This window comes from Lampetra fluviatilis, chromosome 31, assembly GCF_964198595.1.
Source record: "Lampetra fluviatilis chromosome 31, kcLamFluv1.1, whole genome shotgun sequence".
NCBI classification, from domain to species: domain Eukaryota; kingdom Metazoa; phylum Chordata; class Hyperoartia; order Petromyzontiformes; family Petromyzontidae; genus Lampetra; species Lampetra fluviatilis.
The window spans coordinates 10,944,884-10,967,675 of NC_136305.1; the positions used below are offsets into that span (position 1 = coordinate 10,944,884).

The following is a 22,792-nucleotide window of genomic DNA, read 5'->3' on the forward strand; positions in this document are numbered from 1 at the left end:
ATCGCAACACAAGCGGTCGTCCTCAGGTGGAAAAAAATATCCAGCAGTGGAACTGCTGAACCAGCGAGAGAGCTGCTACAACAAGAGGTTATATATGTGGCGATGGGCAAGCAGGCAGGGTCTGAGCTGGAAAGGAATTCCATCCCCGGACGCAAGCACGTCAGTTGTGTTCATGGGGGAGATTAGGGAGAGAGAGATTAGGGAGAGAGATTAGCATGAAATGAGCTTCCGTCGCCACATAAGAGTATCGCTCCCGCATATGCGCACAAAAGCAGTGTTAATGGGAGAGATTAGCACGATGTTGATGGAAGAGATTAGGCATGGAGATTAGGGGGATCAGTAAGTTAATGTCATGCCTATGTGTAACACAAGCTGCGGCGCTGCCAACTGCGCTGTGAGAGGCAAGCGCGTCCACACAAGAGAACCACCGCAACGGTGGTCGCGCCAGTGAGACACACAGCCCATCACACAGCCAGAACCGTCGATACATCGAGGCTAAGGGAGCAGAGGTGGCCATGTTAGTGAGACCGCAGAAGCACCTAACAGGGCAATGCAACTCAGAGAGTCGGAGATAACAGCCAAACGGCAGGGAAGAAGGGAAGCACCACAGCAAGTGACGACTTTGCTTGGTTAATAACGTCCTTACAATGATTGCTCAGCTTATACCCATCTTCTCGGTTGAAATTGTCTCTGTGTTTATATATCTGGATGGCTTCATGGACAAATCTTTGATGGTAGCCCGAAGGTTTGCAGAGTACCTTGGTCTCGGAAAAAACAATATCGTGCGAGCCCACTGCGTTATAACAATGATCAGCCACGGCAGAGTACCTCTGCAAGGTTTGGTATGAGCTGAGCAACCATTGGAAGGACGTTATTAACCAAGCAACGTGTGTCTCCCCCACCTCCCCCGTGTCTCTCGTCCGTGCGTCTCCCCCCCGTGCACCCCGTGCGTCTCCCGCGTCTCTCCCTGTCCCCCACGTGCCCACCCCGTGCAGGCTGCTGGTCGGGGCCCCGACGTCGTTCTCAGCCAACCCCCGGTTCTCCTCGGTGCAGACGGGCGCTCTCTTCCGCTGCTCCGTCACCGCCGGCGGCTGCCGCCGCGTGGACATCGACGTTGACTGTGAGCTTCCGTCGCGAACTCTCCCTCTCTCAATAACACCAGCCACGCGACGCCACGTCCCGCTGGTCTCGCACGCTGATGAGGCCCCTTTGGTTTCACCCCCACCCCTCCCCATCCCTCCCTCCACCACCAAATGTATTTCTGTTGCACTCTGAGACTCAGAATTTCCACTTAGAGCTCTCTGAGTCGCGAGAGAGTTCACGTGGCCAGATGTGAGTCTGAGTCGAGGTCGGGCTCTCTTACGAGGCCGACTTGGTTTGCGATGGCCATACGAGTGACGCGGAGAGATAAGGCACGCTGCCGGGACATTTAAAGTGACCGTTGCCGCAGGTAGGCAGGGTGCAACAAGGTTAAATGAAGGCGTTCGCTCGTGAAACGAACAATATCATAACATAATGTGCAAAAGATTAACGTATGAAAATAAGAATAGGTATTTACCATGTCTGTCGATAAAACAGGAGGTGTTAAGATGCTCAAACACCAAATAGAAACCTTTTTTAGCGTCAGGTCCTCATTAACCACACGCGCTTGTGGAAAAACATTAAAACATACACGCTCTGATAATATATGGGCATTTTCTTTGAAATTGATAGGCCTACACCAGAGACGGCCTTCTTTATTTATGACCTAGTCCCACCAGTGTTAAACCAGAGAATCAATCAATCCAGTCTTCATTTATATCGCACTATTTCGTGCAAAGAATGCCAAAAGGCGAATAGTACAAAGATAAGTAATATTAAAAAAATACTTTTTTTAAACACGCTTTAATGAAATGTAGCCTACTCGTAATGGCAGAAGTCCAGGAAGTGACCCGAAGCTTTCCAGTTGAGTGTGGACAATTAGGCCCAAGCCGAAACATAACATATACAAATTAATGTTTTTAAAAACTTTTTTGTATTTTTTATGATAGAATATAGAATTGTCATCAGTATGACATAAGTATACCAAGTTTGCAGTCGATACCACATTGGGAAGTGGGTAAAACATGATAATGATATGCACTGTGCTTCAAATTGATTGGTCCACACTCGAGACGGCTTTTCTTAGAGCCAAGTCTCCACTGGTGTGGACCAATCAATTTCAAGGACAGTGCAAATCATTATCAGAGTTGTCTCTTTTTTTGCATTTTGACTGCTTGTGTTGTGGTGATTGCAAACATGATCCCTTGTATAAAGGTGTCAGTTTTTGGTGCCAGATAAAAGGGTAAAAACCTATTACTATATCTTTCTACTGGCAAAGGAGGTCTCATAATATTTAAAACTATATTTTTTATTTTACCTGCTAAGGCCCACCAGTGAGCCGTAAGAGCTCTTTTTTCAGAAGCGGCCTGGCCATCGCAAATGACGTCTCGACGTATTGGCTTCCCGTCGTCGTGTGCAAACCTATCGCAGCCAAATTACTCAAGGCTCCAAATATTATAAAAGAGCACCCCCTGAGTGGCAGCGATGGCCGTGTGGCACGAGAATGACCCCGCACTGAGCCCGCGGATTGGTCACGAGTCCGCCAGTAGGGGGGCGATGATTGGCCACGTGCCATCACCAACTGACTGATTTGAAACGTGCGCGTTTGAACTCCTTTCGCACCGTACTTAGCCAACCGTGCGAATCGGAGGCGCGCTGTTAAGCGCGCAAGCGATCGTATAGTGCAAAAGAAGTTCAACAGATGCACACACCTTAAAACACACACACCCGCGCGTGCACCTTAGCTTACACCTCCGTCCCCACGGGGCATTGAGACCCTGCTGCCGGTGCCATCTCCATTGCGGTGACGAGGTCACCGCACGCGAAGCCACCGCACTGACCTCGTCACCGTCGCTCTCTCGCTGCCCCCCCCCCCCAACCGCAGACGACCCGTCCAAGGAGTCCAAGCAAGACCAGTGGCTGGGATCGGTTGTGCGGAGCTCTGGGGTCGGTGGCAAAGTCGTGGTAAATACACAACCACAGAGTGGCACGGCGGCATTCACCCGCACCGTGTGACACTGCCCAGTGGCATGGCGGCATTGCCCCCTATTGGTGCCCTGTGCATTGCCCAACGAGAGGTGGCGACTGAGCTGCGTGTGGTGCTCTGCCCTCGGTCGTGCGGGGAGCGGTGGCGCAGCGGTTAGCGCTACGCCACGCTACGAACCGCGGCGACCCGAGTTCGATTCCAGCTCAAGGCCATTAACACCGGTGACGATTATCTCAATGGTCCCGGGCCTCCCCGAGGTCGACTCAGCCCTAAATGAGTACCCGGTCCGGTGTGTAAACGTCGGTGGTCGGGCGCGACGCTGGCCACTCACTGACGCCACGCAGCCTCACTGACTCACTCCTCTTCACTCACTGTGGAGCACGAGGCCGCAACAAGCCCACGCCATGCCGGACGATCCTCAGCGGCTCTCTCTGCGTCACCCCAAGACAGACAAGACTCGCCGAGGCTACACGGGGTTGATCTATTTTCCTTTTTCTGGGTCACAGGTATGCGCCCACCGCTACGAGGTGCGGAGCAACGTGGGGCAGGTGTCGGAGTCGCGCAGCCTCATCGGCCGCTGCTACCTCCTCGACCAGGACCTGCGCGACAAGACCAGGGACCCGATCCACGGCGGCCAGTACCACTTCTGCGACGGGCGCGCCGCCACGCACGAGTGGTTCGGCGTGTGCCAGCAGGGCCTCGACGCGGGCTTCACGCACGACACCCACTACCTCTACTCGGGCGCCGTCGGCTCCTACTACTGGCGCGGTACGTGCGCCGTCGCAGCCTCTCACGTGAACGCGGTCGGCCACGTAGGGTGGTGCGGAAGAGGTTCAACGTGCGTACGTACATGGGCTCGCCACAGAGACCCATAGACTCGTCATATGGAGACCCATAGACTCACACAGAGACCCATCGACTCGCACAGAGACCCATAGACTCACACAGAGACCCATAGACTCACACAGAGACCTATAGACTCACACAGAGACCCATCGACTCGCACAGATACCCATAGACTCACACAGAGACCCATAGACTCACACAGAGACCCATAGACTCACACAGAGACCCATAGACTCACACAGAGACCTATAGACTCACACAGAGACCTATAGACTCACACAGAGACCCATAGACTCACACAGAGACCCATAGACTCACACAGAGACCTTTAGACTCACACAGAGACCCATCGACTCACACAGAGACCCATAGACTCACACAGAGACCCATAGACTCACACAGAGACCCATAGACTCACACAGAGACCTATAGACTCACACAGAGACCCATAGACTCGCACAGAGACCCATAGACTCGCACAGAGACCCATAGACTCACACAGAGACCCATAGACTCACACAGAGACCCATAGACTCACACAGAGACCCATAGACTCACACAGAGACCTATAGATTCACACAGAGACCCATCGACTCGCACAGAGACCCATAGTTTGTCCTTCCCCTGCAACTCTGATTAGCGGAGTTGGCTACGTACGGTGGTGCGAGGGAAGTTCAACGTACACACACACACACCACACACACACCGCACACACACACCACACCACACACACCACACACACACCACACACACACACACCACACACACACACACACCACACCACACACACCACACACACGTACACACACCACACACACACAAAGGTACCAGTCGAGGCCCGGCGGTCCGGGTTCGCTTGCGTCCGTGAGGCACCCGCCGGAGAAGTTCTGCATCCGGCTTACGCATGCGTGTGTGTGTGTGTGGTGTGTGTGTGTGTGCGTGTGTGTGCGTGTGTGTGTGAGTGTGTGTGCGTGTGTGTGTGAGTGTGTGTGGTGTGTGTGCGTGTGTGTGTGGTGTGTGGGTGCATGTGTGCGTGTGTGTGCGTGTGTGTGTGGTGTGTGCGTGCGTGCGCGTGTGCGTGTGGCGTGCGCGCGTGCCAGGCGTGGTGCACGTGGACGCCATCAACCTGACGCTGGTGGAGCGGGGCGAGGTGCTCAACGACGGCCCCTACGAGACGGGCGACGAGCGCATCAAGAACGGCAACGACGTCCCCGTGGAGCAGAACAGTTACCTGGGTAACCACCCCCCCCACACACCCCCCTCCCCTCCACCCCACTGCCCCCACCCCCCCGGGAAACTCTGGCAAGGGGGGGTGCAATCCTCCCCACCGGGGAAACCCCCCCCCCGGGTAATCCCCCCGCCCACCCACCCAGTAAACCCTGGAGGGGGGGGGGGGGCGGGAGGGAGGGAGGGGCGGGTGGGGGGGTGCTCCTCCCCATCGAGGAGGCCCCCCCACCCCCCCTCCCGGCTCAGCTAGGAGCCGTGGGTGGCCGGGTGACTGCCCTGTGGAACAGACTCGGCCCCCGCCATAGGTGAGTGGAATTTCCACCGCTGGCTCAGGGCTGCAAACTGGGGACGAGCACCAAACGCCCCCGTGGTCGTTTGAGCAGCAGGAAATGGCTTTTGATCAACGCGCCGTTTCCCCAACGTCTACGCGCTGTATTACACGCGCGCGTGCGCTGACGTGGCACGCGCCTATACGATGCACGTGCTCGTGTCTGGAGGACACGTGTAAGGTTTAGTGATTAACCAAAACTATCGGACAAACGTCTACAGCTGTGCAAAGCAAAGAAAAAGAATGGAGAGATGCATCCTAGGAATGGCATCGATAAGGGGCGGAACACATGGATGGGAGAACATGGGGTGCGATGGTGGCGAGATGCTAACTACCTCACCTAGTAAACAGGAAGTCGTGGTTTCGATCCAGACCACGGCCCTGAATATTTGCAGTTTGCGTGTCTCTCTCTCCGTGGTCGCATGGATTTTTCTCCGGGTCCTGCGGTTCTTCCCTTCACATTTAGAATCAACATCACGCGTTGAAAGTAAATCAGAATCAGTATTTATAGTGGGGGAATTTGATGAGCTATGAAGCTTTTTGTCACAGATGTCCAGAAGGGGTGGATAAGAACGTTACAAATGGCTGCTGCCATACACTTCCACACGATAAGCCATGATGAGCGTGCAGGCGCGGATGGATCGTCGCATCGTGAGGTCGAATCGCGAGGGGCGGCGGTGGCGGCGGGAAGGAAAATCCTTCGTCCGGCAGTGGATAGACCACGGCCGACGTGGGCACTTGCTAAAGACCGCGAGTCGCGAGTGACAGGCCGCGCCGTTTGCCTGTGACACAGGCTTCTCCATGGAGTCGGGCATCGGCGTCACGGACAAGGACCGCGAGACGTTCGTGGCGGGAGCGCCGCGCGCCAACCACACGGGCGCCGTGCTCTTCCTCAAGATCAGCCCGCCGAGCAGCATGGAGCGTGAGCAGGTCCTCTATGGCGAGCAGCTCGCCTCCTCCTTCGGCTACGACGTGGCCCTCGTGGACATCAACAACGACGGGTCGGTCCCGCGCTCGGCGCAGCGCAGCGCCCGGCCGCTCCGGTGACTCCGGTCATACCAGTCGCTCGCTCCACTTGCTGGTGCTCAGTCACCTTCTCTTCACTCGCGTGGATTTCTCCCCAGGTCCTCCGGTTTTTCCCTCCACATTTAGAATCAACATCGCACGTTGAGAGTAGTTGTGCGCTGTTAATTTCCACGCGATAATCCACTTCGTTGAGCTATCATTTGGGGACAGATCACTTCTGAAACAGAGGTTGCTCAGTGGGCCTTTGTCTCACTAAGCGGCGTTGTTTTACACACCGCACCGGGTCCTCATTTTTGGCCGAGTCGACCTAGGGGAGGCCCAGAACCGGTTCGGATGATCGCCACCGATGTCGTTGGTGTCCTTGAGCGGGTATCGAACCCCCGGTGACGCCATCGCTTCAGTAGCGCAGCACGGCGCTGACCGCTACACCACCACTCCCGCTACATATAGACACGTACAACGGGGGAGACTCGACACAAGACGACTCGTGATCCCCCCCCCCTCTCCCGCGTGTCCCTCGCTCCGCGCAGCTGGAAGGACCTGGTGGTGGGAGCGCCGCAGTTCTTTGACATCAAGGAGCACATCGGCGGCGCGGCCTACATCTACCTCAACAAGAACGGGCACTTCGATGCCCAGTACCACCTGCGCCTCAACGGCACCACGGCGTCGATGTTCGGCCTCTGCGTGGCCGCCGTGGGCGACCTCAACCAGGACGGGTTTCCCGGTGCGTCCGTCGCCGCCACGGTGCAAACCATTTGTCGGCGGGGACGCCTGCAAACTATTTTTTTTTTAAACGATGAACTATTTACGTGTAGCTCTTTTCCAGACGCGACGTGGCTATCGCAAATGATAGCTCGACGAAGCGGCTTATCATCATCGCGTGGAATTGTTTCGTGGCCAAACACTCTAAATGCGTGATGTTGATTCTGAATGTGGAGGGAGAAACCCCGGAGAAAAATCCACGCGACCACGGGGAGGGAGACATGCAAACAACAATTATACAACAAGCGTCATGGTTGGGATCGAACTCACAATCTCCTGCATACCAGGCGAGGTAGTTAACATCCCGCCACCCTCAGAGCGGGGATGTTCTTGCAGGGATGCGTGGTGTGGCCAGGCGCTGCACCATGCAGGTAGCGAGGGTTTGGAGGATCGACCACATTTGTGAAACTTCCCAAATTTTCGATGCTGCGATGTGGCCATCATCCTGGCTTTGGCAAGGGTGTGCCAGACACAGCAAGTGGGACGATTTTGATCGGCGTTCTAACCGCACGGGGGGCGGGGGGGTTCCTGGTACTCCACTTTCCTCCCACATGCATACACACTAAACATCCAAATGTAGGGCCAGAAAGCTCGGGCAATTGTTGACGCCTCTCCTGCCCGCCCTCCCGCTCAGCTTGCGGTTTCCCTGGCGCCTCTGAACCCAATAAGAGAAACGCGTCACGGACGGAGTGCGACGATGACGATTGTGCTCGTCTCTTTTCTCTTTCTCTCTCTCTCCGCGCGTAATCCTCCGCCGCCTGCAGATGTGGCGGTGGGAGCTCCGTACGACGGCCTTGGGAAGGTCTTCATCTACCACGGAGGCTCGCAGGGGCTCAATCCGAAAGCCACCCAGGTGACGATCCTACACTCGCCCGTCGTGACGTGACCAAAGCAAAGCAATCAAGCGTTGCACTGTTTCCGGATTCGTGTCACCGTACCGGCTGTGCACATCCCTGACTCCACCCCCCTCCCCTCCCTGCAAGGATAATTCTCAATATTAGAGGTTTTTTGGGTTAGATCGCGTGAATATATAAATGTGTCGTTAAACCCGCCAACACCCGACACAGCCAACTAGTAAGGGTTGTCACGTAAACAGAACGTGCCAATTTGTCACTAGTACAGCACACCGGTGTGTTGTGGCTCTCCAACACACCGGTGTGCTGTACTAGGGAGGTCCGGAGATGGTGATGATATTAACGAGGGCGTGCCGATCCAAATCGTTGTCTTCCCAATTTATTTTTAATCGCGAGCCTCTTTAGCACGTGTCAGATTTTCGCGACCAATGTTATTGCGACCGTCGCCTTACTCCATTTTAAGAAACGAGGAGACGGGAAGACTTCTCCACAATTCTTAACTAAACTGTTTACGATTGATTTGATTTCACCAGGCAAGGCCCACTGAGCCATATAGCTCTTTTTCAGCAACCTGGCCAAAAACGATAGCCCAATCAAATGACTTACCGTGTGGAAATATATAAAAGCCAAATACTCTGAACGCGCGACGTCGATTCTAAATGTGGAGGGAAAAACCGGAGGACCAGGAGAAAAGTCCACGCAGCCACGGGGAGAGAGACACCGCAAACTTTAAAATTTACAGCAGGCCAGGATCGAACCCACGACCTCCTGTATACCAGGCGATGTAGTTTTAGTGAAGTAAATCGGTCCATGGTGGCTTCATATAAACGTCGTAAACCGTAGACCGCCTGCGGTAACCAACTGGCACGTCTTGTTCGCGTGACGAGCCTTACCCGCCGCGGGCGGAGGTGGGTTCACGACGCATCCACCCAAACGAACGAACCGCGATCATTAACCCCGGGGGGCCTTCCGTTCGGGGGGCTGCTGCTGCTGCAGGTGATCGAGGGCGAAGCCTTCTCGAGCCCCATCAGATTCTTCGGCTACTCGCTGGTGGGCGGCATCGACGTGGACGGCAACAGCTACCCTGACATCGCCGTGGGCTCGCTGTCCGAGCAGGTGGCCATCATCAGGTGCGGGCACCGCCGCTGCCGCCATCATGTTGGGGGCACTGCCATCACCGCTGTCGTACCGCGGCCGGGGCACGCACACAGACACAGGGTACACACACAGACACGGGGCACGCACACAGACACAGGGTACACACACAGACACGGGGCACGCACACAGACACAGGGCACGCACACAGACGCAGGGCACGCACACAGACACAGGGCATGCACACAGACACAGGGCACGCACACAGACACAGGGCACGCACACAGACACAGGGCACGCACACAGACACGGGGCACGCACACAGACACGGGGCACGCACACAGACACGGGGCACGCACACAGACACGGGGCACGCACACAGACACAGGGTAAGCACACAGACACAGGGTACGCACACAGACACGGGGCACGCACACAGACACAGGGCACGCACACAGACACAGGGCACGCACACAAACACAGGGCATGCACACAGACACAGGGCACGCACACAGACACAGGGCACGCACACAGACACAGGGCACGCACACAGACACAGGGCATGCACACAGACACGGGGCACGCACACAGACACAGGGCACGCACACAGACACAGGGCACGCACACAGACACAGGGTACGCACACAGACACAGGGTACGCACACAGACACGGGGCACGCACACAGACACAGGGCACGCACACAGACACAGGGCACGCACACAGACACAGGGCACGCACACAGACACAGGGCACGCACACAGACACAGGGCATGCACACAGACACGGGGCACGCACACAGACACAGGGCACGCACACAGACACAGGGCACGCACACAGACACGTGTTGGTACCACCCCTGAAGTAGCAACGCGTTTCATTACACAGCGAGGTATTTGTATGGGTGATGAGAGAGGATTGTACGACAACTCCCGCTCGTTTCCAAAGGGTTGCCGCATTATTCACTGGTATTGGCCACATAGGGGAGTAGGGAGCTCGGCAGCGATGACGTCCCCAGGCGGTAGCGACCAGCGAGAGGATTTGGTCTGGACTCGGGGACTACGGGTGATGGGCACGAGTTCAAGCGGTGTTAGTAAGTTTAGTCGGTCGCGTGTGGTGGGGTCAAGTGTGCGTACTTCCCACCTCTTAGAAGACCTCTGGCCAGTTCGGAATTGGAGGCCTAAGAACCCATTGTATCTGGTGTGTGTGTGTGTGGTGTGTGTGTGTGGTGTGTGTGTGTATGTGTGGTGTGTGTGTGTGCTGTGTATGTGTGGTGTGTGTGGTGTGTGTGTGGTGTGTGTGGGTGTGGTGTATGCATGTGGTGTGTGTGTATGTGGTGTGTGTATGTGGTGTGTGTGTGTGGTGTGTGTGTGTGCTGTGTATGTGGTGTGTGTGTGTGGTGTGTGTGTGTGTGGTGTGTGTGTGGTGTATGCATGTGGTGTGTGTGTGTATGTGGTGTGTGGTGTGTGTGTATGTATGTGGTGTGTGTGTGTGCTGTGTATGTGGTGTGTGTGTACGTTGAACTTCTTACGCACCATGCGTAGCCAACCGTGCTAAACGTAGATGGAGGGGGGAGAACGACAACAAACTAAACAACAAATAGAGCATTGGAGGGGTTCTCCAGTGGAAGTTCTCCGCCAGCGCTGCTGCGAGCAAGAGGCTGCACGGCTGCACCTTTACTCTGCGCAGTAGAAAGCCCAAAAATACAAATGGAGCAAATCAGAAACGTTTCTTAACCGTATAAGCATCACATTCGTTGGGTCTTTCGGTAAAGTCACGTGGATAGGTTCAAAAAATAATAAAAACATAAACAAAAAATGAGCATTGCCCAGGAATAAACAACACAACGTAATTATTGTAATCTTAGCAGGTAAGGCCCACTGGGCTGTGTAGCTCTTTTTTTAGAAGCGAACTGACAATCACAAATGAGAGCTCAAACGAAGTGGCTTATCGCGAAATTTACAGCAGTAGCCAAATGCTCTGAACGAGTGACGTTAATTCTAAATGTGGAGGGGAAAATGGGGTTGGACCCAGAGAAAAATTGATGTGGCCACGGGGAGAGAGACGTAAACGGCAAATAGACAGCAGCAGGCGTCAGGGTCGGGATCGAATCCACAACCTCCTGCGTACCAGGCGAGGTAGTTAACATCTCCGAGCCACCGTGGCGAATATGACGGAGTGGCGTGAGGTTGCCTAGCGTTGGCGTGAGAGCCGCGGGAGGGGGCACAGGGGAGTAGAGGTGGGTGGTGGGGGGTGTGGGGGGTGTGGGGGGGCGTGTTGCTGTTTCCTCACCTCTTCGTGGCCGCTTTGTGTTTGTCGCCATGGGGGGGGGGGCTTTTAGGTCACGGCCCGTGGTGAGCATAGAAACGGTGATCAACAAGCCCATGGACATCAACATCAACGAGAAGAACTGCGGCCCGCACACCTGGTGAGCGGTGGTCGGGGCGGCGGCGCCATGCCGACGAGCGGCGCATCGTGCCCCTCGTCTGTCGTGCCGTTACAGAGCGCCGCATTGTGCTGTTGTTGTCGTCTCCATTTCTCGACTCCGCTCGTGCACCCGGCGAGGAGTTTCTTCTTCACGAGGGTTCTTGCCAAGTTCTCTCCGTCCGTGGGGGGGCGAGGGGGCGACGGCTACCGCCGCCGCTGCTGCTGCTGTTGTTGTGCTCCCCAATTAACCCTTTGCCGCTCCGATGGCGTGCGTGGTGTACGTCATCAACACAAAACCGGAGGGAAAACCAAAACTAAAATTAACTTTGTCGGTACCGAGGCTCCCGCAAGGCCACGCGGTCGAGCGTGCCGCACAGTTTGTCGCCGGCTGTCCGAGTGCGGTCCTGTCACCACGGCTGTTTGCACGCGCGTCACGGCGTCTTTTAAAGCAACGGCGCTACTGCGCCTCCCTGGGTAAGAATTGACGGGCTTTGAAGCGCGTGTCCGAGATTCGAGCGGCGAGCGGGACACCACGCAACCCCGTGACTCGCAGGCGTCTCGGAACCTCGGCCTCAAGGGGCGAGGGGCGTTCACCGAACGGGGGGGGGGTGGGTTGCGAGCGACGGCGGCGCCCGGCGGCGTGGACGTCGAAGCACGGGGCCGAGAATCGCGACGGTGCCCGGGGGGCGGCAGCGGTTTTCCCGTGGAGCTGCGTGACACGCGCCCACCCCCGGCGTAACACGCGTGTGCGCCCCCCGCCTAACACGCGTGTGCGCCCCCCGCCTAACACGCGTGTGTGCCCCCGCTGTGCCCCCTCTGCCCGCTGTGCCCCGCAGCGCCAACATTGACGCCTGCTTCACCTACCAGGGCAACAACCCCACGTCCAGCCCCGGCACCCGTAAGAGCGCCCGCACTGCACTCGACTCGCCGCAGGAATAAACAAACAAACAAAGTGAACGTTGATAATTGTTTTTTTACCCTTTTATCTGGCAACAAAACTGACACCTTTTTTACGAGGAGTCATGTTTGCATAGACCGCAATACCTGCAGTCATAATGCAAACATGACTCCTCGTAAAAAAAGGTGTCAGTTTTGTTGCCAGATAAAAGGGTAAAAAAACAATTATCATATTTTTTACTGGAAAATGAGGTTCCAATGGTGTAAATGCTTACCCCGAGCTCTCATACTCTGATGGTGCATTGTCTTTGAGTAGTGCGCCTTTTGCGTCATCTGGTCCAACCCATGTGAGACTGGGCTCTAAGGAAAGCTGTCTCGGGTGTGGACCAATCAACTTCACGGACAGTGCATACATTATCAGAGTTATGTTTTTTGTTTGCATTATGACTGCAGGTGTTGTGGTCAATGCAAACATGACTCCTCGTAAAAAAGGTGTCAGTTTTGTTGCCAGATAAAAGGGTGAAAAAAATTATCATTTTTTTTACTGGCAAATGAGGTACCAATGGTGTAAAGTGAACGTTGACGCCGTTCAACCATTGGGGCAATGGGTACTTCTTCATAGCACGTAGATGATGTCGTTGTTGTACCCCTGCGGACGCAGGAGGGCACACACGCTCGTCTTAGATGTGTTCGTTGCGCATGGCGTGCACGTGCGTACACGTGCGCTGACCAGGAGCGCGGTGGTGTTCGTGCGCTGAGGACCCGGTGACACGAGTTCAACTCCCACACCATGGTCGACGCCAGTGACGAATATCTGAACCGGCCGTGGGCCTCCCCTAGGTCGACTCGGCTTTAAATTAGTACCCCTCACGGTGCGTGATCGTTGGCACTGGGGAGACAAAGGCAGCTTGGCGTGGTGCTGGCCACACCACCCCCTGGTGCACTGTGCCAGCCTTCAGAGGTGCAAACGTAGAGCACTTGCCCCAACAGTCGGTCAAGACTAAAGGCTACACGGGGGATCTTTGTCCCTGATCTTTGTTCTGGTGTGTGTGCGCGCGTGCATACATGCGTGTGTGTGTGTGTGCGTGCGTGTGCGTCGTGTGTGAGTGCGTGTGTGCGTGTGTGCATGCGTGTGTGCGTGCATGTGCTTGCTTGCGTACCTGTCGGCTCAGGGCTCATCTTCACGGCGAGTGTGGACATGGACCGCGTCAAGGCCAGCCTGAGCCCACGCGCCGTCTTCCTGGACGACGCCGGGGTGCCCCAGCAGGCCGAGTCCTCGGGGTTCGTCGACCTCGGAGGGCAGAACAGCAAGAAGTGCATCCGCCGCACCCTGCAGATCAAGGTGAGCTCGCGCCGGCACGCGGCTCCGCGACACCGCGAGGGCGCCGTCGTCCCACGCCGGAGATTCTAATCCCGCGCTGCGGAGAGCCTGGGCTCGAAGCCGGGCGGCCACGTGTGGTTACGCAGGGCTCTCGAGCGCAGTGACGGTCTGGGTCCCGTCACCGATGGCTTCAGAACAACCCCGCAAAGCGTCGTTTGGGGTTTTTCGCTTCAATTGGCGGCACGCTGGGTGGCGGCGGGTGCCTCATGGCGTGTTTCCCAGGTCCTCGCGCCCTGCCATGGCAGCGTCGCGACGTACGCGCCGTCGGTCCAAGAGTTTGCGATGCTCTGAGCATGCGGCGCTCGTTCAGCAAGCTGCCCCCGGCTGAGCTCCCTCCCCCTTCCCTCTCCCTCCCGCAGGACGACATCAAGGACAAGCTGCGGCCGCTCAAGGTTTCCTTCGACTACAAGCTGCAGGGGTCGCGCAGGCGGCGGCAAGCCAGTGGGGGGCAGGAGAGGCCCGTGCTCGATTTGCTCAAGCCCAGCTCCTCCGCCACCAACGTGAGCCGCTGCCAACACGCCCTCCCCACCATCACGGCCTCTTCCGCATCATCACGGCCTCTTCCACGCCATTGTGGCCTGCGCTAGCCACCGCCTCTGCGACGCTCCCCCCCTCCCCCTGCGGTCTCCACTCACCCACGGACACCTCGAGGAGACGCTGCTCGTTGATACGCCCCCCCCCCTCCCAAGCCAAGTGGGAGAGCGTTGAACATGGCTCGTTCCTCTAACGGCACGGGGCAAGGGGGGGGGAGTTTCTATACATTGGGCGCCGCTGTGGCAAAATGTTAACTACCTTGCCTGGTATGTAGGTGGTCGTGGGTTCGAGGCCCTTCGGTTTTTCCCTCCACATTTAGAATCAACGTCGCGGGTTCAGAGTATTTGGCTGATGTAAATGTCCAACGCACATACGTAGCGTGTGTACAGCGTCTGTGCGGTGTGTGTGCAGCCGAGTGCAGCGTTTTTGCAGCGTTCGTGCAGCGTGGCTGGACCTTCCGTGGAAAGCCCCGCTCAGCTCCACGCGTTCTCTGTCCTCAGATAAACTTCGCCAAGGATGGGTGTGGATCGGACAACATCTGCCAGAGCAACCTGCAGCTGGCTCACCTCTTCTGCCGATTTGGAGGCAACAACTCCTACGAGCCGCTGCCAACGTACGCAGTGACCCCCCACCCCCCGCACAGCGCCCGCACCGCGGCGTGCCCGCGCGCCAGCCGGTAGACGTTGACGAATCCGCCAACTCTGTCGTTCTACGGCGCACGCGGTGGCCCTTCGCATCAAAATTGCAACGCCGAGAGCAGCGCTGGGGTTCGCACCACGTGCTCGCGGCGCGGCGCGAGAGCGTCCGTCACCGCTTTTTGAAACGTCCGCACGCTAATTGCTGCGCACCGAGCCAGTGACTAAGGTGGGAAAACGTCGGCGGGGCCCCACGCTCGCGGGGGGTGGGGGGGGTGGTACGCTTCCTGAGGGCCCTGTCCGAAGCGACGCCGCACGGCTCTTATTGGAGAGGGGCGCCGCCAGGCCGCCACGGGGTTGGCCGGCGGCGGTTCTCGACTCCGTGGGGGCTGTGTGTCTCCTCTTTCCGCGCGTCTCTCTCTTGACCGGCCGGCGCTCCCCGCCGCCCCCCCCCCTCCCGTGTCCCCTCCGCGCAGGGAAGGCCACGAGCAGGTGCTGCTGCTGAGCGGGCAGGAGGAGCTGGCGCTGCAGTTGACCATCACCAACCCGGGCGATGATGCCTACGAGTCGCGGCTCAGCATCCGCCTGCCCCCCTCGCTCGGCTACATGGACGCCCGCCCCAAGGAGTTCCCTCCCGTGAGCCCCGCGGCACGCACGCACGCACGCACACGCCCGCTGCGTACTGCACACGCGCCACTTCCTGCACTCCTAGCATGCACGTGTGTCTACACCTACGCTAACCTTGGTGCACGTGTGTCCGTTTGCATGGTGCATGTGTCTGTGCGCGTGTCTGTGCGCGTGTCTGTGCGCGTGTCTGTGCGTGTGTCTGTGCGTGCATCTGTTTGTGGGGGTGCGTGTGTCTGTGCGTGTGTCTGTGTGTGTGTCTGTGCTTGTGTCTGTGCGTGTGTCTGTTTGTGTCTGTGCGTGTGTCTGTGCGTGTGTCTGTGCGTGGGGGTGCGTGTGTCTGTGCAGGGCCAGCCTCCCGTGTGCAACGCCAACGCCAACGGGACACTGACCGAGTGCGAGCTGGGGAACCCCCTCAAGAGGGGCGAGAGCGTGAGTCCCGCTCGCGCGCTAAACTCGAACGAGCATTCGGTTGGTGCCTTCGCAGCCCTGAGCCAGTGCTAGAAATTCCACATTCTCCTGACAGGGGCGACCCTATACATGTGCAGGACAAACCGCTGAGCCACCTGGCTGGGTGTCGGCCGCTAAGATGCGACACGAGTGGTCACGCGGACACGGCGGTGGCGTGTCCGCGTGACCACTCGTGTCAAATAAAAAAAAATACTTGCAAATCACTTCATTGGGACCGCCGCGAAACTTCAGCAGGACCCACCAGAAGTGGCGCCGCAGTCTCACACCGCCCCCCCCCCCCCCCCCCCGAGCTGTTGCTGAGAGCGCGGCGTGGGGAAGCGCCGCGGCTCCGACCGACCGTCGTCTTCCGCTCTCTCTCTCCTGCCAGGTTGTGTTCTACCTCCTCCTGAGCACCAATGCCCTCAACGCCGACCAGGAGTCTGTGAACGTCGAGCTGCAGCTCGCCACGTGAGACGCCGCCTCGCGCACCCTGGGCCCCGTCCGCGGGACTGTGTTGCCCGTCCGGCAGGAGAGGGCGAGAGACAGAGAGCGTGGGGAGAGAGAGAGCGTGTGGAGAGAGAGCGTGGGGAGAGAGAGCGTGGGGAGAGAGAGCGTGGGGAGAGAGAGCGTGGGGAGAGAGAAAGAGAGAGCGCGTGGGAAGAGTGTGAGAGAGAGCGTGGGGAGAGAGAGCGTGGGGAGAGCAAGAGAAAGAGCGTGGGGAGAGAGAGAGAGCGTGGGGAGAGAGAGAGAGAGAGCGTGGGGAGAGCGTGGGGAGAGCAAGAGAAAGAGCATGGGGAGAGAGAGAGAGCGTGGGGAAAGAGAGAGAGCGTGGGGAGAGTTTGAGAGCGTGGGGAGAGAGCGTGGGGAGAGTGTGGGGAGAGAGAGCGTGGGGAGAGTGTGAGAGAGCGTGGGGAGAGAGAGCGTGGGGAGAGTGTGGGGAGAAAGAGCGTGGGGAGAGTGTGAGAGAGCGTGGGGGAGAGAGAGCGTGGGGAGAGAGAGCGTGGGGAGAGAGCGAGAGAGCTGAGTGCCGATGTCTCCGTGTGTTGCAGCACGAGCGAGCAGAGCGACCTGGTGCCACAGACGGCGCGCCTGCAGGTGCGCACCGAGCTGCTGCTCACCACCTCGGGGTGAGCGGCGTTCACGGGGCGCACGCGGCACCGGCGGGCAGGGCGAGGGGGGCGCACGCTCCGTGCTGATGCTGCCGCTGATGGTAGTGGTGGTAGTGGTGGACGCTGTGTTACTGGTGGATGCTCCGTTGCGATGGACGCTGCTGTTCGTGTGTGGTGGTCTTGGCTGTGGGGAGGAGTGAAAAAAAAATATTAATAATATTACAAATATTACATAAAAATATAGAGGGAACAAAGACATGGAGTCGGGAGAGAGGGGGTAGAGAGAGAGGGGGAAGGAGAGCAGAGCGAGAAATCTTTCATTTAAAAAAGGGGGGGGGGGGGGGGTTAACATAAAGCAAAGCATAAATGAACAAAAACAACGATGAACGAAGCAAAGTGCCGACTGCACCGAGCATCTTCTTGCTTCCTCTGATCGTAAAACAACAAAAGGAGTGACGAGCGTTGTTTGTTGCCTCCCCCGGGCAGAGTGGCGAAGCCGTCCCAGGTTTACTTTGGCGACTCCATGGAGGTCGCGTCGACGCTCAAGAAGGAGGACACGGGGAACATCGTGGAGTACGAGCTCACGGTAACCACGATGACGACGCCACCGCACGGCCACAACGACCGCAGCGCACGTGGCGTGCGACGGCGTGGGCCCACGAGAGATCCGGCCACACCAACACGGACCACGCACACCCAGCGCTGGGACAGACCCGGCCACGCCAGCACAGGCCGGGTTTGTTTCCCTCCTTGTTCTCACATCGCGAGCGCAGTGCCGGGTGCTAACGGACGCCCGCGCCCTCCGCTGCCTCTGTGTTGACCGCGCGGCGCAGGTGCACAACCTGGGCAAGTCTCTGGGCTCGCTGGCGTCCGCCTACCTCAACATGTCCATGCCGGCCTTCACTCCGAGCGGCAAGCAGCTCCTCTACGTCACCAGCACCAGCGTCGTGGCCGGCGCCGTGGAGAGGAGCTGCATGGCCCTGGGCTCGGACGGGCAGTTCCTGGTCAGTTCCCCCGCGGCCCCCCCCCTCCCGCCGGCCCCACGCCGGGCCGGGAAGCCCGCGGGCAGGGCCGTTGTGGCCGGGGTCTAGCTCCCAACCAGCGCCGGATCGAACGGCGCGTCGAGACTGACGCGTCGAGACCGACGCGGCAAACGCCACCGTTGCCTGCGCTCGACGCGCTCCGATTTACACTTCGAACCGTTCGTTGTGTGCTCGGTTTTGTTTGGCTTTGGTCGCTTCGTGAACCCAGCTCAGCCTCGCCGGCGAGGATCTTCCTGGTCTCTTCACTTCTCGCCTGGTGAAACAAATGTCACGCGAATTAATTCGTGAATTACTTTCTACGATTGCACTTTGGTCTTGCCGGGAAAACTTCACAGAGTCTCTTTTCGTCAGGGTGGGGGGGGGAGGTCCTGCTAAATGTCCGTGGTGGGGGGGCGACGGAAGTGCTGCGTGCGCTTCCAAAATTCGTTGACTTTGTGGTGTGGCGTTTTTTAAAATTTGGCGCATGCCGACCTTGCCACTACCTCGAGCGATGCCACGGCATCTGTAGCGTTCGTTGTGAAGCGGACGGTGCACGCTCTCCCGCGCGGTTCACGCATGCTGCGGTATTAGCCAGGGCGGCCCGCGCGACTACGACCGCAGAGTCTCTGTAACAGCGAGCGGCGAGGGCTCCACGGCTGGGCCGAGTCGCCACCCCCCATCAATGACTGCCACGTGGACGGTGGTGTCCTGTATGCTCGTGTGCGTGCGTGTGTGTGTGCGTGTGTGTGTGCTTGTGTGGATGCGTGTGTGTGTGCGTGTGTGTGTGCATGTGTGTGTGTGCATGTGTGCGCGTGTGCGTGTGTGCCAGTGACGATTATATGAACCGGTCCTGGGCCTCCCCTAGGTCGACTCAGCCTCAAATGAGTACCTGGTGCGGTGTGTAAACATCGCCACTGGGGAGACAAAGGCGTTCGGGCGTGGTGCTGGCCACCCACCCCCTCGTGTACCGTTCCGGCCTTCATAGGTGCTCGCAAACAGCACTTACCCCTACAGTCTGTTAACGCTATACGGGGGATCTTTGTCTTTGAGGTGTGTAGCGGTTTGCGCGCCGTGCTACGAACCCGGCAAACCGGGTTCGATTCCTGCTCATAGCCAACACCAGTAACGTTTATCTGAACCAGTCATGGGCCTCCCCTAGGTCGACTCAGCCTCAATGAGTACCTGGTGCGATGTGTAAACATCGTCACTTCGGAGACAAAGGCGGCCGGGCGTGGTGCTGGCTACCCACCCCCTCACGTGCCGTGCCAGCCTTCATAGGTGCTCGTAAACAGCACTTGCCCCAACAGTCTGTTCAAGTCTCCACGGGGGATCTTCGTCTCTCTGTGTGTGACTGCGTCATGTCCTTGCTTTGGCTGCTGAAGAGGAAGAGGAGAGATGAGACTAAAGAGGGGAATAAAGAAGCCTTCATTTCCAAGCTGAAGAAGAAATACTTCAAGCTGGTGAGTGCTGCCCCTTGCACCGACTCGCTGCCAGCGCTGGTCGCGTTGTTGATCGCCGCTCCCCCTTTTAACGTTACCATTGCAGCGCGAAACGGCCAAGCAGATTAAAACATACATATACATGTATTTCAGTTTAACACGTAGACTTTCGCGACCAATATTTATAATAAAGGTTTTAGGGTTTTTGGGGCAAATCGCCCAATGATGCTGGATGTAATCACCAGGGATCGCCGTGCTCCTCCGATTGTAAATGTTGTGGATTTACTCTCCACCACACCGGTGGCCTGAAGTAGTACACTACACTATACACTACACTATACACTACACTATACACTACATTATACACTACATTTACACTACACTGTACACAACATTGTACACTACATTGTACACTACACTATACACTACACTATACACTACACTGTACACTACATTGTACACTACATTTACACTACACTGTACACTACATTATACACTACATTTACACTACACTGTACACTACATTGTACACTACATTGTACACTACATTATACACTACACTATACACTACACTGTACACTACACTGTACACTACACTATACACTACACTATACACTACATTATACACTACACTATACACTACACTGTACACTACATTGTACACTACACTATACACTACACTATACACTACACTATACACTACACTGTACACTACACTGTACACTACATTGTACACTACACTATACACTACACTATACACTACACTATACACTATACTATAATTGGCGTATTGTTTACGTGACAAATCCCTTATTAATTGGCTGAACCGGGTGGTGGAGGGTTTCGACACATTTATACTTACGCGATCTAACCCACAAATATTTTTCACGAATATATCTCTCCCAGTTTAACGTGCCCGGCATAGTTAAAATGACAAGTCAGGTGACAAGTGCTTTCTTATCCATAGTAGAGGTTTATTTGGGGGGTTAGATCGCATAAAAACCTCTATGATGTGATGACATTGATCGCGAAAGCCCACGTGTTCAACGGAGTGCTTTCTTGTTGGCAGCAATGTGGCAGCGGCGACGTCCTCTGCCAGCTCTACCACTGCCCCCTGCAGGGCATGGACACGACCGCCGTCGTCAAGATCCGCGCCAAGCTGTGGAACAGCACCTTCACGGAGGCACGGCACACGCGCACCTCGCTCGCTCCTCGTTCGCTCCTCGTTCACGCCTGTTCCTCCCCTGTTGTGCCACACGGCGCCCGTAGGTTTCTCCCGGTATTGGGCACGTGGCGATGTGGCCAGCAGTGGATAGACCATGACACGTGATGCGGCCCGGTGTGTGGCCCCGGCGATGTCCTCCACGGTGCACAGATTGGGTGGGTGGGTGGATGGGTGGGTGGATGGGTGGGTAGGTGGGTGGGTGGATGAGTGTGTGGATGGATGGGTGGGCAGGTGAGTCTGTGGGTGGGTGGATGACTGTGCAGGTGGGTGGGTGGGCGAGCAGGTGGGTGGGTGGATGACTGTGCAGGTGGCTGGGTGAGTGGGCAGGTGGGTGAGTGTTCAGGTGGGTGGGTGGGTGAGCAGGTGGGTGGGTGGATGTGTGTGGTGGATGGGTGGGTGGGTGGATGTGTGTGGGTGAGTGGATGGCTGTGCAGGTGGGTGGGTGGGCGAGCAGGTGGGTGGGTGGATGTGAGTGGTGGATGGGTGGGTGGGTGGAAGTGCGCCGCTTGGCATCCTCCTCGGGAACGCTCGCTCACTCATGGGACGGATCCGTCGTCGTTTGCAGGAGTACGACGACGCAAACTACCTGGACCTCATCTCGTCCGTCACCACGGGACTCTTCTCTCAGAGCAAGAACATCATCCTCAAGGGATCCGGCCTCCAGACGTTCCCGGTGAGCTGCTCACGGCCTCGGCACGGCGCCCCCCCCCCGCCCCCCCACCGTCTTTGTCCCCTGTGCAAGTTGCCGAGCGCAGGGGTCCCGGAGGGGCCAGAAGCGTCGAGCAGGCCAGCGACAAACAGCACGGTCAAAGTTATAATCAATAGGGGTTGAAACACGTTCGTCGATTGAAGAAGGTTGTTGTTGTTATTGTGAGAGCTCGGGGGGGGGGGGAGGAGATGGGAGGAGGGAATTCCAGAGTGGAGCAGTGCGAGGAAAGAAACGGAAAGAGAAGTGAGGTGATCTGCGATGTGGTGAGTGGGTGGGTGAGTGGGTGGGTGAGTGGGTGGGTGAGTGGGTGAGTGGGTAAGTGGGTGAGTGGGTGAGTGGATGGGTGAGTGGATGGGTGAGTGGATGGGTGAGTGGATGGGTGAGTGGATGGGTGAGTGGATGGGTGAGTCATTGGGTGTGTTGTTGTGACCTGCAGTGTGGTAAGTGGGTGGGTAGTGGGTGAGTAGGTGAGTGGGTGGGTGGGTGGGTGAGTGAGTGGGTAGGTGGGTGAGTGGGTGGGTGAGTGAGTGAGTGGGTGAGTGGGTGTGTTCTTGTGACATGAGTGGATGGGTGAGTGAGTGGATGGATGGGTGAGTGAGTGGGTGGGTGGGTGAGTGGGTGGGTGAGTGGGTAGGTGGGTGAGTAAGTGAGTGGGTGTGTTGTTGTGACCTACAGTGTGGTGATTGGGTGGGTGAGCGGGTGAGTGGGTGAGTGGGTGGGTAGTGGGTGAGTGGGTGAGTGGGTGGGTGGGTGGGTGAGTGAATGGGTGGGTGAGTGAGTGGATGGGTGAGTGAGTGGGTGGGTGAGTGAGTGGGTGGGTGGGTGAGCGGGTGCGTCGTGGGGACCTGCAGTTGGACACGGTGTATAGGATGAGACGAAACAGTGGGACAGAGACCGAGTCCTCACAACGGAAGGAGGAATGAACGAGCGACGTCCACGGCTACGGTAACCACGGGAGCAGGAGACGACTGACCGCCAGTGAGCGAGTGGCTGGAGTGAATCAGGCAGTGCTCGTCCGTCACCCCAACTCATTTGCCTTGGAATTCTCTCCGGTACGTCGAGGTAGGAGCCGGGATCTCCACCCCAGATTTGATGGCAGCAGCAACAGGAGTCCAGCTTGCGGCAAATTTGTGCTCT

General features: G+C 57.3%; 1 protein-coding gene across 1 annotated transcript in view; it reads left to right on the forward strand.

Moving 5' to 3' along the window:
• The window catches only part of LOC144943596 (integrin alpha-6-like), a 30,869-nt gene that overhangs the window by 5,895 nt on the left and 2,182 nt on the right, over positions 1-22,792 (forward strand). The window contains exons 2-23 of the mRNA XM_078871200.1: positions 996-1,120; positions 2,966-3,045; positions 3,574-3,835; positions 5,014-5,148; positions 6,262-6,469; positions 7,025-7,218; positions 8,021-8,109; positions 9,107-9,240; positions 11,545-11,631; positions 12,467-12,528; positions 13,700-13,869; positions 14,268-14,408; positions 14,943-15,055; positions 15,554-15,713; positions 16,050-16,133; positions 16,540-16,619; positions 17,201-17,278; positions 17,747-17,846; positions 18,094-18,264; positions 19,665-19,742; positions 20,791-20,904; positions 21,512-21,619. Coding sequence (XP_078727326.1) covers positions 996-1,120; positions 2,966-3,045; positions 3,574-3,835; positions 5,014-5,148; positions 6,262-6,469; positions 7,025-7,218; positions 8,021-8,109; positions 9,107-9,240; positions 11,545-11,631; positions 12,467-12,528; positions 13,700-13,869; positions 14,268-14,408; positions 14,943-15,055; positions 15,554-15,713; positions 16,050-16,133; positions 16,540-16,619; positions 17,201-17,278; positions 17,747-17,846; positions 18,094-18,264; positions 19,665-19,742; positions 20,791-20,904; positions 21,512-21,619 — 2,773 coding nt within the window. The remainder of the gene's footprint in view (positions 1-995; positions 1,121-2,965; positions 3,046-3,573; positions 3,836-5,013; positions 5,149-6,261; positions 6,470-7,024; positions 7,219-8,020; positions 8,110-9,106; positions 9,241-11,544; positions 11,632-12,466; positions 12,529-13,699; positions 13,870-14,267; positions 14,409-14,942; positions 15,056-15,553; positions 15,714-16,049; positions 16,134-16,539; positions 16,620-17,200; positions 17,279-17,746; positions 17,847-18,093; positions 18,265-19,664; positions 19,743-20,790; positions 20,905-21,511; positions 21,620-22,792) is intronic.